At 36.3% G+C, this 15,136-nt stretch overlaps 1 protein-coding gene across 3 annotated transcripts; it reads right to left on the bottom strand.

Annotated features, from left to right (window-relative positions):
* Positions 1-631: 631 nt before the first annotated feature.
* Positions 632-14,511, bottom strand: LOC139942335 (uncharacterized). 3 transcript variants are annotated; one of them, XM_071939163.1, is made up of 13 exons: positions 14,379-14,511; positions 12,713-12,753; positions 11,992-12,158; positions 11,293-11,445; positions 10,979-11,027; positions 9,329-9,411; positions 7,108-7,354; positions 6,812-6,847; positions 6,229-6,474; positions 5,482-5,544; positions 3,536-3,715; positions 2,628-2,723; positions 633-2,303 (listed from the first exon to the last, which is right to left on the bottom strand). In XM_071939163.1, exons 1-13 carry the CDS (start codon positions 14,441-14,443, stop codon positions 2,065-2,067), a joined length of 1,665 nt encoding a protein of 554 aa, XP_071795264.1. In that variant the 5' UTR covers positions 14,444-14,511; the 3' UTR covers positions 633-2,064. The 3 variants fall into 3 exon arrangements, with proteins under 3 accessions (XP_071795266.1, XP_071795264.1, XP_071795267.1); XM_071939165.1 differs by lacking the exon at positions 6,812-6,847 and having other exon boundaries at positions 632-2,303; XM_071939166.1 differs by lacking the exon at positions 5,482-5,544.
* Positions 14,512-15,136: the final 625 nt, after the last annotated feature.

The following is a 15,136-nucleotide window of genomic DNA, read 5'->3' as shown; positions in this document are numbered from 1 at the left end:
ATACACCATAAGCAGGGTCCTTGTGTTGACCCCTTGCACGCGCGGCGAATGTGCCACGCTCACATGATAGCACTACCTTTTGATAACCCCTGCCTAGAGTTATATGGGGGGGGGGGGGGGAGATGGTAATTGTACACATATAGCAAGTTTTGGGAGGACTAGCTGTTCCCCTACCCCCTTCTCAGATGCCTACAGCTTTTAGGGAAGTAGTATCCGCAGAGCTCTTATAATATCTAGAGTAAATCAAAGAGCCCGGCTTATTTACTTTTGAGAAAAATAAAGCATTTTGTGATTACCAGGCAGATTTAAAAACAAGTCAGAAATTTCTCAGCCCTGAAATTTCACAGAGGCAACGGCCTCCGTTGCCCTGGTCTTGGGCCCCCTTTCAAAAATTCCCATAGACTTTAAGATTTTCCAATGGAAGTGCCCTTTTCAAAATGAAAATGGCCTTGCCCTCTCAAAGATGAAATTCAAGGCCTGCCTGAAGAAAACGCTGCCCTGAAGCAAACGCCTCCTTGAAGAAATCATGCGAGGACAGTTGACCGATGATAGAGAAGATGCCAAATTGCTTCAGTGGTAAAGAGAGACAAGTATGCAGTCTTTGGAAACGGCACAAAACACGGCAAACATTTCTCTACAGTTTAACAATTATTTTATTTGATCTGCAACAGGGTTGTTTCACTTCGGTTTTCCTACATAAAGAATGGACAGAAATCTTCATAGTTTACCCGATTATAAAAATATCCTTACAAGTTAAAACAAAGGGGAAAGTTTCAACAGAAACGGTATAAAAAGACTTTACATGAAATTACATCAAGTTCCTTCGTCATCATGTAGTAATGTTTTGCGGCTCGTTTTACACAAAAACATAAAAATTCATATCACAATATCGACGAGACCAAATAATTTCCCTTTCAGCCTCTTTTGTATAGTTGTTAATATCATGGCTCTTGTATGGTTCAGTCTCCCAGTTGTTTATCGATGTCTGAATCGTACTTGAATTCTTGAAAACGTCTTGAATGATAAGACAGTCCATTCCATAAAAGGCCATTTTAAATCAATCATCGCTTTGCAAGTTGACAAGTCCATCATCTCTTACAACCTTTATAAGCCACTTCCAAAAACAAAGCCATGGAGTCAACTATCTTGCTAGATACTGGTTATAAATTGTTCCGTTAAGCGTCATGGAAGGATAGTTTTCAGTCCATGTTTGATCAAACAAAATCATATTAAAACTCTACATGTTGACAAATTGTTTGACATTTATACTGACTCCATGTTAAGTTCTTTGGGAAAAGTGCAATTAGGAAGTGGCCGTTTTAAGCTTAGATTGTTGTCTTATCATTAAGTGTAAAAACTACCGACTGAATTTAAAATCATCAGGTTACGGTAAGTGACTTTTGTACTCAAGTTTTTAATAGCCTCATATTTGGACTGTAGCAGGATCTTTCCAAAGGGCTAAAAGTACTTGTTTAACATACGGTCATACAAAACTACAAATACATGCTCATTTTATTTACAAAGTGGACATGGTAATTATGATGCCCCAAATTAAAATAAAATAAAAACTAAAAAGACGTTGGTGGCCAATCTTTACAATGACTAAGACAAACTTTATAAACAAAATGATGATGGCAAATTAATAGTGAGTTCATTTAACACTTTTTCTACAGGAAATATTACAAGTTGGCAAAATCTTTTCAAAATATCATGCGAGTGTCATCCAGATGTTCAAATGAAAAATGTGTTTTCCTGACGTACTGACAAAGTAACTTTTTAAATTTGTTACTTAAATTTCATAAATGATGTCAGCTCAGCTGTGAAAGTTGTTTTAATGAAATTCAAACAAATACTTGTGTATGATTACACAGCAGACTACATTTTTTAAAACTTCCCATCAGTTAAAAAAAAAAAATCTCTTGAGGTAAATATTTGTAGAATCCGAGTCTGGGTTTGAAAGATAACACAAGTTAAGAATCTAGTTCCTGTAAATAAGAAGAACAGATAATTATTACACTTGGTTTGTTTCTACATTTGTAGCCAACATGAGACAATGATGGGAATTTATCTCCTGTATGGATGGAATGGAACGGCAGCGTTGTTTCCACCACGTGCAGCAAAGTTACCAGCAGCCTGAGGTGTCCCACCATACATATCCTGTGAATGGTCTCCTTGTGCTGGTTGTCCGTAGTTCTGCTGCGGTGGTTGTTGTTGTTGTGGTGGTGGCGGTTGTTGTTGTTGTGGTGCTGCTGCTGCTGCTTGATTGCCGTAATTCATACTAGGGTCAGTGCCGTATCCTCCAGCTGATGAAAGAGCCAATAAGTTTATTAAATTAAATCAATCAATTAAGCCAAACAGCAACAGGTGGCAGACTGTACAAAACATTTTGTTTACAGGTTACTGATGCTGGGACACAACAATTCAATAACAAATAGGATTGACCATTACATGAGCACTGCACAGCTCGTCTACTGACCATCTTCATGTTGGTCTCAGTTGCTTCTGGTTCAACATTATCTTCCTTATACTCGACAGATTTTCTATACAAACGCCTTTGTAACAAACTGTTTCTACAGCTCTCCGTTTAAATTTTCTCATCAGATTCATGAACTGAAGCAAGATTTTACCTTGTGGTTGAGTGAAGTTCCCTTGGGTTGGGGCGCTGTAATTGACTCGTTGAGGTCCGTAGCCTGATGCTTCCTGTGGGTAGTTCCCCATGTTACCTAAACCAAATAACATAATCATCCATTTACTACCTCATAACAAAATCTCTATTATAATTATATCAAGTAATTTTATATAGTCATGAAATAACTAATGTTTTGAGCATGTTATTTTTCAAACAGTTCCACACCATAGTGTTAGCCAAAGGGGGTGTCTGTGCATCTTTTGGACACCCCGTTATATTTGTCATATACATGGACATTGTAAATGTATTTTAAGTGAACAAGTTTTAAAATGTTCAGCAAATTTTGACACCCCTTTAAAAAATCCTGGGTAAAACCTTGGTTCACACCATGAAATATAGAAGGTAATTAAAAAAAAAAAGGGTGAATTTATATTTAAAGGCAGTGGACACTATTGGTAATTACTCAAAATAATTATTAGCATAAAACCTTACGTGGTGTCGAGTAATGAGAAGAGGTTGATGGTATAAAACATTGTGAGAAACGGCTCCCCCTGAAGTGGCGTAGTTTTCAAGAAAGAAGTAATTTTCTGCAAATTTGATTTCGAGACCTCAAGTTTAGAATTTGAGGTCTCGAAATCAAGCATCCGAAAGCACACAACTTTGTGTGACAAGGGTGTTTTTTATTTCATTCATATCTCGCAACTTCGACGACCAATTGGGCTAAAATTTTCACAGGTTTATTTTATGCATATGTTTAGATACACCAAGTGAGAAGACTGGTCTTTGACAATTACCAATAGTGTCCACTGTCTTTAAGTTAGAACTGTCAACCATGAGCATGTTATGTAAACCACCGAGGTTAAACTTCATTCTTCTTCATATTAAAGAGAGTAGATTCTAACAAACCATTTTGAGGGAAGTTGTTTGGTTGTGCCGGTTGATTGAAGTTTCCAGCGTTATATCCCTGGTTGGTCGGTTGTTGAGGGGTTTGTTGATTATACTGGTCAGGTTGCTGTTGGGGTGGAGCTTGCTGTTGCTGCTGCGGTTGCTGATAGTTATTATAGTTACCATAGGTCTGTGGAACGCCTGACAGAGAAAAACACAAAGCAATTTTACGTCAGGAAACCTGCGTGATTACTTACCGTGATTACTGTGATAATGTGTTTGGTAGGATTGTATTTGTATGTTATGGTAAAACTAAGTTGAAAGCAATTGCAATGTTGATTGGGTTATGATTGTTATCTTTAAATTTAAAGATTGGGATGTTGGAGGACTTGGTTGACAGGCTAAGAAATTCAGGTTAAAAATTTCATCTTTGAAGAACACTTCAAAAATAAATTCTGCATAGGAATATTTTGATGGAACACCATGGCCAGAGGCAATCAAGACTGTCAGCTTTATCAAATACCACAGCTCAGTTTCATGGCTCTGCTAATTACAGAATTATTCTCTTCAGGCACCATGAAACCTGTAAAGCACACACATTTCTGTAGGCAGTTCTGTACTTAATGGCATCCAGTAAAGCACAAAGTCTTACGGACCTCAAAAAACAAAATCGTGAAGTAAGCAGAGCCGTGAAATTGGACCCAGGTTCGGTGTATTATTTTCAAAAGGGAACTGGAGCAACTATATACAACTCAAGTTGCCTGTTCTTACAATTTGAAATAAAAATAGTTTAGATTTGTTGATGATAAGGTTTAAATATTGAAATGGGTAAGTGTTGTTGCTGAGAGTTGTGCTCCTGATAAACACAAAATGAAGAATAACTAGGGATTAGTTTATAAGAATTAGTTAATTACAAAAATTCACAACACAACGTAGCTAGAACCACAAATTCCATTGTTAGTAAACAAAACCAATGCTGATAAATGTTCATGCATAGTGCTGGGTGAATAGTGAAATTTTGTTATTCGGATACCACTGGCCAACTATCCGAAATTAACCGGATATTCAAATATTTTTTTTGCCGCTAGAGGGAGCTGTTCGTTTGTGAATGAGATCTTATGGGCGGATTGATATTAGTTTTAAACAGTGTCACTCGGTTCATTCATAAAAATGACCGGATCTAATTTAAAGATGGCAATTTGCTTTTTCTTTTGATCGTGATTGACTCTACGTGAAGGAAAACTTTTGTAATCTTTGAACAAATTACGTCAGAAATGTCATTGTTTTAACTCTTCACGGAGGTGAGCTTAGTTAAATACTTAATATATGCTGTTTTATGCTGTTTTAATAGAAGTTTCATAAGGATTCAGACAAAACATTCATGTCAGTTGTCGCCCGACGTCCGCGGATATTCGGATATTAAAGAATATCCGGTTACTCGGTTGTAATTACAGAATTATCCGGTTTGTAAATAGGTATTCGCGCCCTATGCGGATATCCGATTAAGAAAAAAAAGGCATTCGTGGTTACGGATAGGAAAACCTATTCGCCATTAACCGGATATTCGAATAATTCGCCCAGGCCTATTCATGCAGCTTCTTGGTTAGACCACTCGGCCACCACAAAGTTATGGAAACATCAGGGGGAAAAAAAGTAGAGAAAAAAAAGGGAGAACAAATTTCAGAAATTCAAACTGATATAAACATCAGCAAATTTTCATTTCATCTGGCCAACATATTTTGATCTTGATGACAAAAATGCGATTATTAATATGTAAATGCAATTTAAGATTTTAAAAATTTAGTTAACCCAACATCATTGATCAGCATTCAATCAAAACAACTGTTTAACAAAAACCAGAACAATGGGTAAAACAGCCCAAACAACCAACATTAGAAATCACAACGCTTGGTGCAAGACACCATCAACAGGTGCAAAAAAATCAAACGACAATGGCCAATAGGTACCTAGAGGTTTATTAAAGCGGGGACTCTTTAGAGGTGGTACGTCACCGCCAACGTTGGGTCGTCCTAAGGGGGTAAACATGAATCATGAGACAAACATTGTAGTCGTGCTAGTTTAGTCAAATGCAAATACAACGGGAGGCACCAATGGGGTTCCACTGGGTCGCCCCTAGGATTAGGAGGGAGGGGGGTAGGGGATGTAAACAGGAATCATAAGACTTAGGCATGCTAGTATTATGAGGGCATTCTACCATAAGTACACAGTGAAGTAGACATGCATGGGCCGGGTACACATGGTGTAGTAACACAAATAAGATTGGACTATACTGACCATTTACAAATTATTTAGGTTCATGTAATAATTATTTAAAGTTGATTTGTGTGATCTGACACGAATTCCGAAGAGATTATAATAAAATAATTCACAACCTGAATGTTTTACTGATAACTTCATATCCATGTAAGTTTTCCATCAATCCACCGACTTAATCCATGATGAAATGGAAATAAGACATCTTCAAAATGTTGTGATATTCTTTGAAAAAGAAATTTTCTTCCATTTCCCTAAAACCTGCCTTTCAATAATAGTGTATATCAAACAAGTACAATATCACAATAAGATTACTTAGGCAGAAGATAAGCAGAATACACTGATTCAATTATAAAGACCCAACGTTACCTCAACTCCAGTTCTTCTCAGACCTAAACAGTTTTTCCTAAAGTTTATACGCAGCTTCATAAGAACCTTACCATAATTGCCTTGTTGCTGTTGCTGAGGTTGTTGTTGTTGTGGTGGTTGCTGTTGTTGTTGTTGTTGAGGTTGACCATAACCACTGTTATAACCTGCTTGTTGTTGTTGTTGTTGTGGTGGTGGTTGTTGTTGTTGGTTATAGCCTCCTTGATTACCATTACTGTACTGGTTCCTGAAGCCTTGATTGGGCATTTGTCCACCCCTTGGACCATAACCCTGCTGCGGTGGCTGACCATAGTTACCTCCTGGACAGGGTCAAATAGTCAATAATTTCAAAGCTAGGATTTGAAACTTTGCATGGTGGGAGTGAAACTAAGAGAGGTTGCGGTAAACCATTTTGATATCACTTTTTGACTTTCAAAGCTGCTGCTTTTGAAGGCAGATACATTTTGGTATTTGTTTGTTTCTGGCTTTCTAGTGATACCCCCTCGTTTCAACTTTTTAAAATATCCTTATTTTTCATCTTCATGTGCATCGTGTAGGTCTAAACTATCATACCAGTCTCTTTTTTCCAAATGTAAGAACTGTAATTATTCATCTCTTTCTTAAAGTTTTGCAAGACTTTAGATTAAGGTTCCTTACCCATCTGTCCTTGTTGAGGAGGACCTCCCCACCCTCCTGCAAGATCAGAGAGACACAAAACAAAATCTTAACTTTTGTTTGTTGAAGGAATTCTGCTCTATATCTAATAGTTTGTGATACAACCTGGGAAGTAGTTAGCAGCAACTCAAAGCAGGTGCAACTTTTTCCATTTCAAATGTCAAGTCATGTACCACAAGAGAAACTGACTGAGTAAATTTAAAATTCTACCAATGTTAGAATATGCTGAACAATCCTGATTCATGTTGATCCATTTTATATTTTATTAGAAGTCTCACCTTGCTGTCCAAAGTTGCCACCTCCTTGGTTGTACTGATTATTCCCAAAGCCCTGGTTAGGGTTAGGATTCCAGCCCTGGTTGAATCCACCATTATTGGGGCCGCCTCCTTGTCCACCCCTATGCATTGGGTTGAAGTTACCCCCTGGGCCTCCTGGACCCCCAGGGCCTCCTGGACCCCCAGGGCCACCTCCTCCTGGGCCTCCCATCTCATTCCTGCCTCTTGGCTCAGCCTTCTTGCACTCCACCTATTGGGATAAATAAGGAACCCATCGTTTAAAACAAATGATTTCATGATCATGGGAAAGAGAGGTCAAAGTGTACAAAGGTTCTCTGCATTGTAGACTTGCTACATTTTAGAGATCCTTGGTACAATTTTTCTCTCCAGAATTCAATTTGATTCAAGACAAAACAGTCAATTAACAACATATATATCGCCACAAAATGTTCTCTTAATTTCCACTTTGTTTCTTCAGACTTCAAAACGAAAATCTGCAGCTGGAATACTTTCCATTTCTTTTCATAAATGTAACCCAGAAATGTTATCTTTGGCTATCTTGTGTAGAGATAATTAAGTTGTGTATCTACATCGCACAACGGAACCACATCAAATGCAAATGGCAGTAGTTGATACAGTGTGTGGAATTCATTAGCGGATTGAAGCCACTAAGACGCCATTTTAAGACTCCCTTAACACACACTCTCTCTCTCTCTAACCACACATCTCTACATGAACATGGAGTGCTAAAAAGGTGAGTCACAATAAGGGAAGCTTATCACTAGGTTCTCAGATCACTAAACGCCTCTCTTAATATTCATGCATGAAGTCACAATTCTCACCCAAAATGAGGCTATAGGCGCACGTACGCCACAACTTGCAGTGGCTGCGCCCATCGCCTCATTTTGGGTTGGAATTGTGACGTACCTCATGCATAAATATGAAGAGAGGCGTATATCCTATCTATGTTATTCTTAAGTAAATAAATAAGCCAAACCACTTGGAGCACAGTGAGTTATAAAAGTACCTCATACTTTCTGCTAGTTTTAACATATGATACGTTACATACATTGTACATCTAAAACCTGTCTGCGACCTACTTCAAATCTTGTATACTCTCTACCAATAATCATCTACATTTTACTTGCAATGACTCTTGCCATAAGGGTAAATTTTTACCTGTACGACGTGGCAGAGTCAACTCTATCATTTTAAACTAACTTCCTCATACATGTAGATTCTTAATACCACTGCATAAATGTAAGTACCAGTATTTCACTAAACACGGTAACTACATACACTGCATTTAACTACATTTACAGTAGTAATAGTACGTTAACACAATGGTACTATGGTTCATCACACCTTTTTTTTTCAAAATAATTGTACGTAATACGTAATGTATTAAATTCCACCCATGAAATATTGTATTTACTGACGAGTGTAAAATAATCCATTTGTGTCTGATACGGGTCACTGGCTCCAAGTAACTTTAACTTATTTATTGTTAATCAATAACCAACCATTATGTAATGCTCACTACATAAAACAATTGAATCCCTCCACAATTTCTTAATGAAACGCTTATCATCAAGGACTACAAAACACACTTTATTTTCTGCGACCTTGGTAAAAATGCTGAATGCTTTCTGCACAGCCAATCAAATTTTAACGCTTCTGATAAAAACAAAAGTAATGTGGAAGAATAACGAAAACGTATTTTAAAACAACTCATAAAATCTCATCGTTTTCATCCCCAGCTCATGAACAATTTCCATGTTTTGGTATCTAGCTAACATGGCACAAAGGTTGGTGAACACTTGTAACGAATAGGACCACAATATTAACAATAATAATGCTATTGCTACCAATAAATGGAAAGAAAAACCTTTTCTCTAGAAAAACCTTTTCTCTAGAAAAACCTTTTCTCTGCACACTCACTTGATATTCAAAATTTTCAACATTTCAAATCAATACGTTTTTGAAAAAGTCAAATTCCAAAAATGAAAATCATATTTGTTTTTTTCACCTCACGTTCTCATGAGAAAACTTCTCATCCAAGTTTAAGCCGAAAAAAAAAATCATTGAAAAGACTATTTCAGCATAGACTTGTATGAAAAAGTAAGCTTCTCTGAAAACTCAAGTTTCCTCATCACACACACTCATTCCATCTCTCACATCATATAACATAAATTAAGAAGTAAGTGGGAACATAGAACTGCACCGTTTTGTTATCAATGTTGAAAAATCGTGTCCGGCAGACTCTGTCCACGGTGTTGTCATCGGCGAACGTCACAAATCCAAAACCTAGGCATGCGAGGTAGTCGTATATAAATTGTGGATATGTAGAACATTTCAAGATTACCACTGGTTTGATCTTATGCTTTTGATTGTCACATGACCTGAATAAAGTCACATGTTGGTCACATGGTTTCTATTGGTCACATGGTTTCTTCTCTCAAAGACTATTCTATGATAGTATGGCATATGATCCATATATTGTTACCTAATCATTTTCATCAAATTTTGAAGGATAAGAGTAAATCACTTAACACTTTACAGTAACTCTAACTTTCAAAAATGGCTGTTGTGTTGTGGTGAAGTTATTAACTTGTAATGCTTGAAAACATGTAATGCTTGAAAATATAACAGCGATGGGGGGAGGGGGGGCGGTAAGTGAAATCTACTCAAATGAACTTTTGCACAAAAAAAACAAAAAACTAAAAAATGTTTTTAAACCCACAACCACCAATCTTATAATTTTTGCATGTGTCTTTTTTTCCTCTAAGAAGAACTTTGAGATAGTGTGAAATTTAAGTTTTATTTGTGGCAAAGTTGTACCAAATAAGGGAGTTGAAATTATTGAGAGATTTAGGCAAGATCAAAAGCAAATGGTAACCAGTCAGCACTTGTTAACCTCATCAAAGATATCTTACTCATCAATACCTAAATAGAAATACAACTAAATAAGGAAACAAAATATTGGTTAAGGTACAAGTTACTAATACAGGTATATTACTTAATATTACGAAGACATGTATTCAACTCCTTGTAAGGGGCAGCAAGTTTGGAATGAATTAAGCCTTCGCTAGAAACACTTGGGTTAAAGCATAACAAGGTGTTAAGAGCAATAAGCTAAAGCATGTGAATGAAAGAAATATGATTTGTGATAACATACCAACTTAGATTAAGGTCTTAACAACTATTCAAAATAGCTTAGTTGAATAAACATGGTAACCTCCTTCAGTTTCTAAGCGAGATATTTCAATATTAAATTGGGATTCAATTTCATAAGTTTGGCAAGATTGTATTAGTTTGTTAGCCTCTAGGAATTGTAGCTTACTTAAATGAAGCTGTGTACACGTACATATTACTCTTAGAGTTACAAAGTTTATATGCACCTTAAGGGGCACAATATTGCCTTTAAAGTTAGCTTACTTTATCAAACCAAAGTTTCAATGAATGAGATGTTGTAAATGAAAAACATTGGTTCAATTGAAAAGACCAAACATAGGAATCAAGGAAAAATACCCTTTTACATAAATTTGTACTTTTTCATCCAAATGGCTTAACGACAAAATGACTCAATATAGATTGAAACTAATCCATAGTTAATAGCTTAGTTATGTCATTACATAATTTACAACTTCAAGCATGAATACAAATAAAATACACCAGTTTCAGAACGACCAAAAAATACACAATTATAAATTCTTGTTGTATTTTAGCAAAGACAAGTGCAAAACGTCAGAAACTGGAGCATATGAATATGTAGTAAGAATTTCTTGCAAAGCAAAAAGGTGGAAGAAATTGCGAAATTGATTACAATCTTTGAGGCAAATTGAATCCTGTTTTGATGCTTAAAGTAACTTACCTCTACTCTTCAAGGTTTGGCTGTCATGCATAAGCACAATATCTTGAACCTGAAAACAAATAAGAAAACAAACAAACTTATCAGATCAATTCGTACAACTTTCTTTTCAATTTCTTTTAAACCCGAGTTTTTAAAACCTTATTAATCTGCAAACTGTTTTTTATGTTATATTTTTTTATGTTATGTTATAAAAAAAGAAAGTTGACTAGAAAATGTCAAGTTAAAGAACAGACAAGACATTTGTTGAATAACAGAAATATGCATCAATAAAACCAAATTAAAAATTAAAGTGATGTTACCACATGTCAACTTACCGGTAAGTTTTGGCTATTGAAGAAATTCCTGAGTCCCTCCTCGGATGTTCCTTGAGCAATTCCTCCGACAAACACTTTCTTGTCCAGGCTCTTGTGTGGCATCGGTTTGCTCGGAGGAAGCTGTCCTCTTTGAACACTTGGTTTGGGGTCAATCTTTAAAAAAAAAACACATAAACAATACTTTATGAACATCAGTCAACCTTGTCAAGTGTTCTTGAACGAAAGACCTTCGTTGGTCAAACTGCAAGGACCTTCTGCAAGACTTTTTACTGTGGTGTATTAACAATTCTAAAAACTAGAACCCAAGTTACTTTCCAAGAGGATGGTCACTCTTTGAACTTTGTTATACAATTAAATCATCATCACTTTTTCTATGATTTCTTTTGAGTGGTCTCAAATTTGACCTACAGCTTAGTTGAAGGGGCTGTGACCTCATGATCAAAGCAGGTCTATGGCTGTACATGGAATTATGACATCATAGTTTTTAACGATTCCTGTAAGTGGCGGCTTTCCGCTGTTGGATGTCAATAAATAAAATTTAAAAAATTAAAAATCCATCCCAGTTCCTTTAAGCGTGCGTGTTCTCTCCAAAGGTTTTGTATGGAGGGAGTGCGCTTCTGTGCAGTAACTGATTGATTTTTCAAAACTCCATGTACAGTCATGCTTTGAATGTTTCAAAGTTATAAAAGTTATTTTTACCTCTCTTCCATTCAATAAATGAGGTCCTGTCTGCATGATTTTTGTGGCAACAGCTGGGTCGGCAAAGGTCACGAAACCAAAGCCCCTGTTCTTCTTTGTGATTGAGTCCTCCATCAACACAATGTCCGACACTTCACCAAACTTCTCAAAGAAACTCTGGAATTCCTCTGATGGGAAACAAAAAATATAACAGTTTTACAGAACTAGGCTTACAAGTTACAACTAAATATAGTCTTCAAAGTAATTAACTAATCAACCTGCCATTGTAAAATTTACAACAGCACAACTACTACTACATCAACCCAAGTGGCAGCTTGGGATGGCAAGGTTGAGAGTATCTGCTGACATAAAGGTCTGGAACAAGGATCAACATTTAAGGAAGAAATGTTGAAATGACGGCATGTCAACCTTATGATAGCCCCAGACTTATAGATTCCAAAGAGCTTCTGGGAACAGTGTCCGCAGCACTAGAGAGGTAGCTGAAAGAGCAGGGTTTCTTTATATCTAAAGAAATAAAACAGCTCTATTTTTTAAACCAGGCAGATCCAAATAGTCTGAATTTGGATCAGAGACTGGCATAATGAAGCTCACGCCACACATTTCTCGTGAATGCAGCGACTGAGCTCATTCAACATCTTAACCATGGTCCTAATTGGTCTCCTTCTGCTTAGGTTCCCAGAGAATTAACAGATTGCTATTTTAAATAAATCTTACAACATACCTTTAGTGACCTGGCTGTTTACAGCACCTATGAAAAGCTTTCTGTAAAGGAGAAATAAAGAAACTAATAATATTGGTGATAGGCCTGGGCGAATTATTCGAATATCCAGTTAATGGCGAATAGGTTTTCCTATCCGTAATCGCAAATGCCTTTTTTTTCTTAACCAGATATCTGCATAGGGCGCGAATACCTATTTATAAACCGGATAGTTCTGTAATTACAACCAAGTAACCGGATATTCATTTAATATCCGAATATCCGCGGACGTCGGGCGACAACTGATAGGAATGTTTTTTCTGAATCCTTATGTAACTTCTATTAAGACAGCATAAAACAGCATAAATTAAGTATTTAACTATGCTCACCTCCGTGAAGAGTTAAAACAGTGACATTTCTGACGTAATTTGTTCAAAGATTACGAAAGTTTTCCTTCACGTAGAGTCAATCACGATCAAAAGAAAAAGCAAATCGCCATCTTTAAATTAGATCCGGTTATTTTTATGAATGAACCGAGTGACACTGTCTTAAACTAATATCAATCCGCCCATACGATCTCATTCACAGCGCCCTCTAGCGGCGAAAAAAAACTATTCGAATATCCGGTTAATTTCGGATAGTTCGCCAGCGGTATCCGAATATCAAAATTTCACTATTCGCCCAGCACTAATTGGTGAAAAAGGAAAAGGTATATCAAAAGTAAAAAAATACAAGCATTCTCCACAATCCACTAGTGTGGAGTGAGCACTTTTTGAAGTATAAATAAAATAAGAGACCAATTCCAACTCGAAATTCATTCCAACTGCATCCCTTTTCACAACATTTCAACAACTTAACAAGGTCAAGGAAAAACATTTTTTTTTTTTAAGGATTTAAAACTTTCCGTATGGCGCCACCACTTTTTCACTCATTTTTACAAAAAGGGATATATCATTCAGGTAAATTAGATACTATATTATTTTATTTCGAATGAAAAAGTGGTGGCGCCATACGGAAACTTTTCCCCCTTAAGATACATGTATTTTATGTAAACCATAATAAACATTATGTGCACGCACAGCCATAATCATGGGTGGGCGCACAAAAACGGGAAAAAAACCCGGAAAAACTTAAAGTATTCCCATGATTCCCGGCTGTGCACTATAGGAAAAGTTTCCGTATGGCGCCACCACTTTTCAATCGATATGAAATCCACCTATATAGTATTTATAATACCCCTTTTTTAAAAATAAGTGAAAAAGTGGTGGCGCCAAACAGAAAGTTTTAAATCCTTAAAAAAAAATGTTTTTCCTTGACCTTGTTAAATTGTTGAAATGTTGTGAAAAGGGATGCAGTTGGAATGAATTTCGAGTTGGAATTGGTCTCTTATTTTATTTATACTTCAAAAAGTTAAAAACCTTATTCAACTGTGACACCCAAAATCATCCTAAATTTTGAAACAAATTATTATTTGCAGAAAAAAAAAATCAGTACAAAGACCTATTAAATGCACGACTGGTTCCCCCTGCTCATTCACGGTTTTCAACCCTTGCAAGCAATGTCTTCATTCTCAATAATGTTGGCAACCACCGAAATGGAAACAAAAAATATTTCTCCACATTTTCCACCCAGGTTTCTATCTCTTTTTTTAAACAAAACAAAACATGCATATCCGATAATGAATACATACCCTGGTTCTTCACCCATCTTATGTCTTCTTAAATCAGTTTCTGATTTATTTAGAACAATATTCATACGCAAACGACCACTGAAATTCTGCAAAATGGACGATCACAATCCGAGACAGATGTAGGGCACGTTCACTTGTGTGAAAAGACTAATGAATCAATTGAAAATTTTCGCTGGTTGCCTATCTTTTTCTGTTGTAATTACAACTTGTGAAGCAGAGTACCAGCGCTGAATAAAAGTGCGTACGACGTGTGTATGTACATACGTGTGTGTACTTGTGTACGTACGTGGTGTACATGTTGTTGCACGCACCGTGTATGTTTCTGCATGCATAATTTTTATGAAAATAAAATATGTTTGTTTCGAACAAAAGTGCCTCTTGATGAAAAACGAAGCATTTCTTTCTGAAATTTCCTTTAAAAAATCTGTCTTCATAATAATTTTAATAAACAAACAAACAAACAAACAAACATAAACTAGGCTAGCGAGTGACCTCAAAGAGTTAGTAGGTCATTGTTGCTAGTCTTTGATCAAGACCGGATCTGCGTACCGTAGGCTTGTATTACTGATGCACTCCGTACCATTCAAACACTATTACACCATGTGCGTCTTTGCTAAAGGCTATGACGAAAAGAGTCGTTTCCCACGATCGCCTATAATGGTCAAATTGATTTTGTAAAGGAGGGGTGGTTAAGTTTTTATTCATTCGTTTGTTCCTAAATATTTCCAAAATAGTTATTTATATTAATGTTACAAATA

Source organism: Asterias amurensis, chromosome 9 (genome assembly GCF_032118995.1).
Source record: "Asterias amurensis chromosome 9, ASM3211899v1".
NCBI classification, from domain to species: domain Eukaryota; kingdom Metazoa; phylum Echinodermata; class Asteroidea; order Forcipulatida; family Asteriidae; genus Asterias; species Asterias amurensis.
Note: the sequence above shows the minus strand (reverse complement) of the source record. Positions and strands in the feature narration are given on the sequence as shown.

Excerpts from the sequence above, each read along its gene's own strand:
- LOC139942335 (XM_071939163.1), bottom strand. The coding sequence starts at position 14,443 with ATGAATATTGTTCTAAATAAATCAGAAACTGATTTAAGAAGACATAAG. Across the intron at positions 12,159-12,712 it reads AAACAGCCAGGTCACTAAAG|AGGAATTCCAGAGTTTCTTT; the intron begins GTATGTTGTAAG and ends GTTTCCCATCAG. Across the intron at positions 11,028-11,292 it reads TCAATAGCCAAAACTTACCG|GTTCAAGATATTGTGCTTAT; the intron begins GTAAGTTGACAT and ends ATTTGTTTTCAG.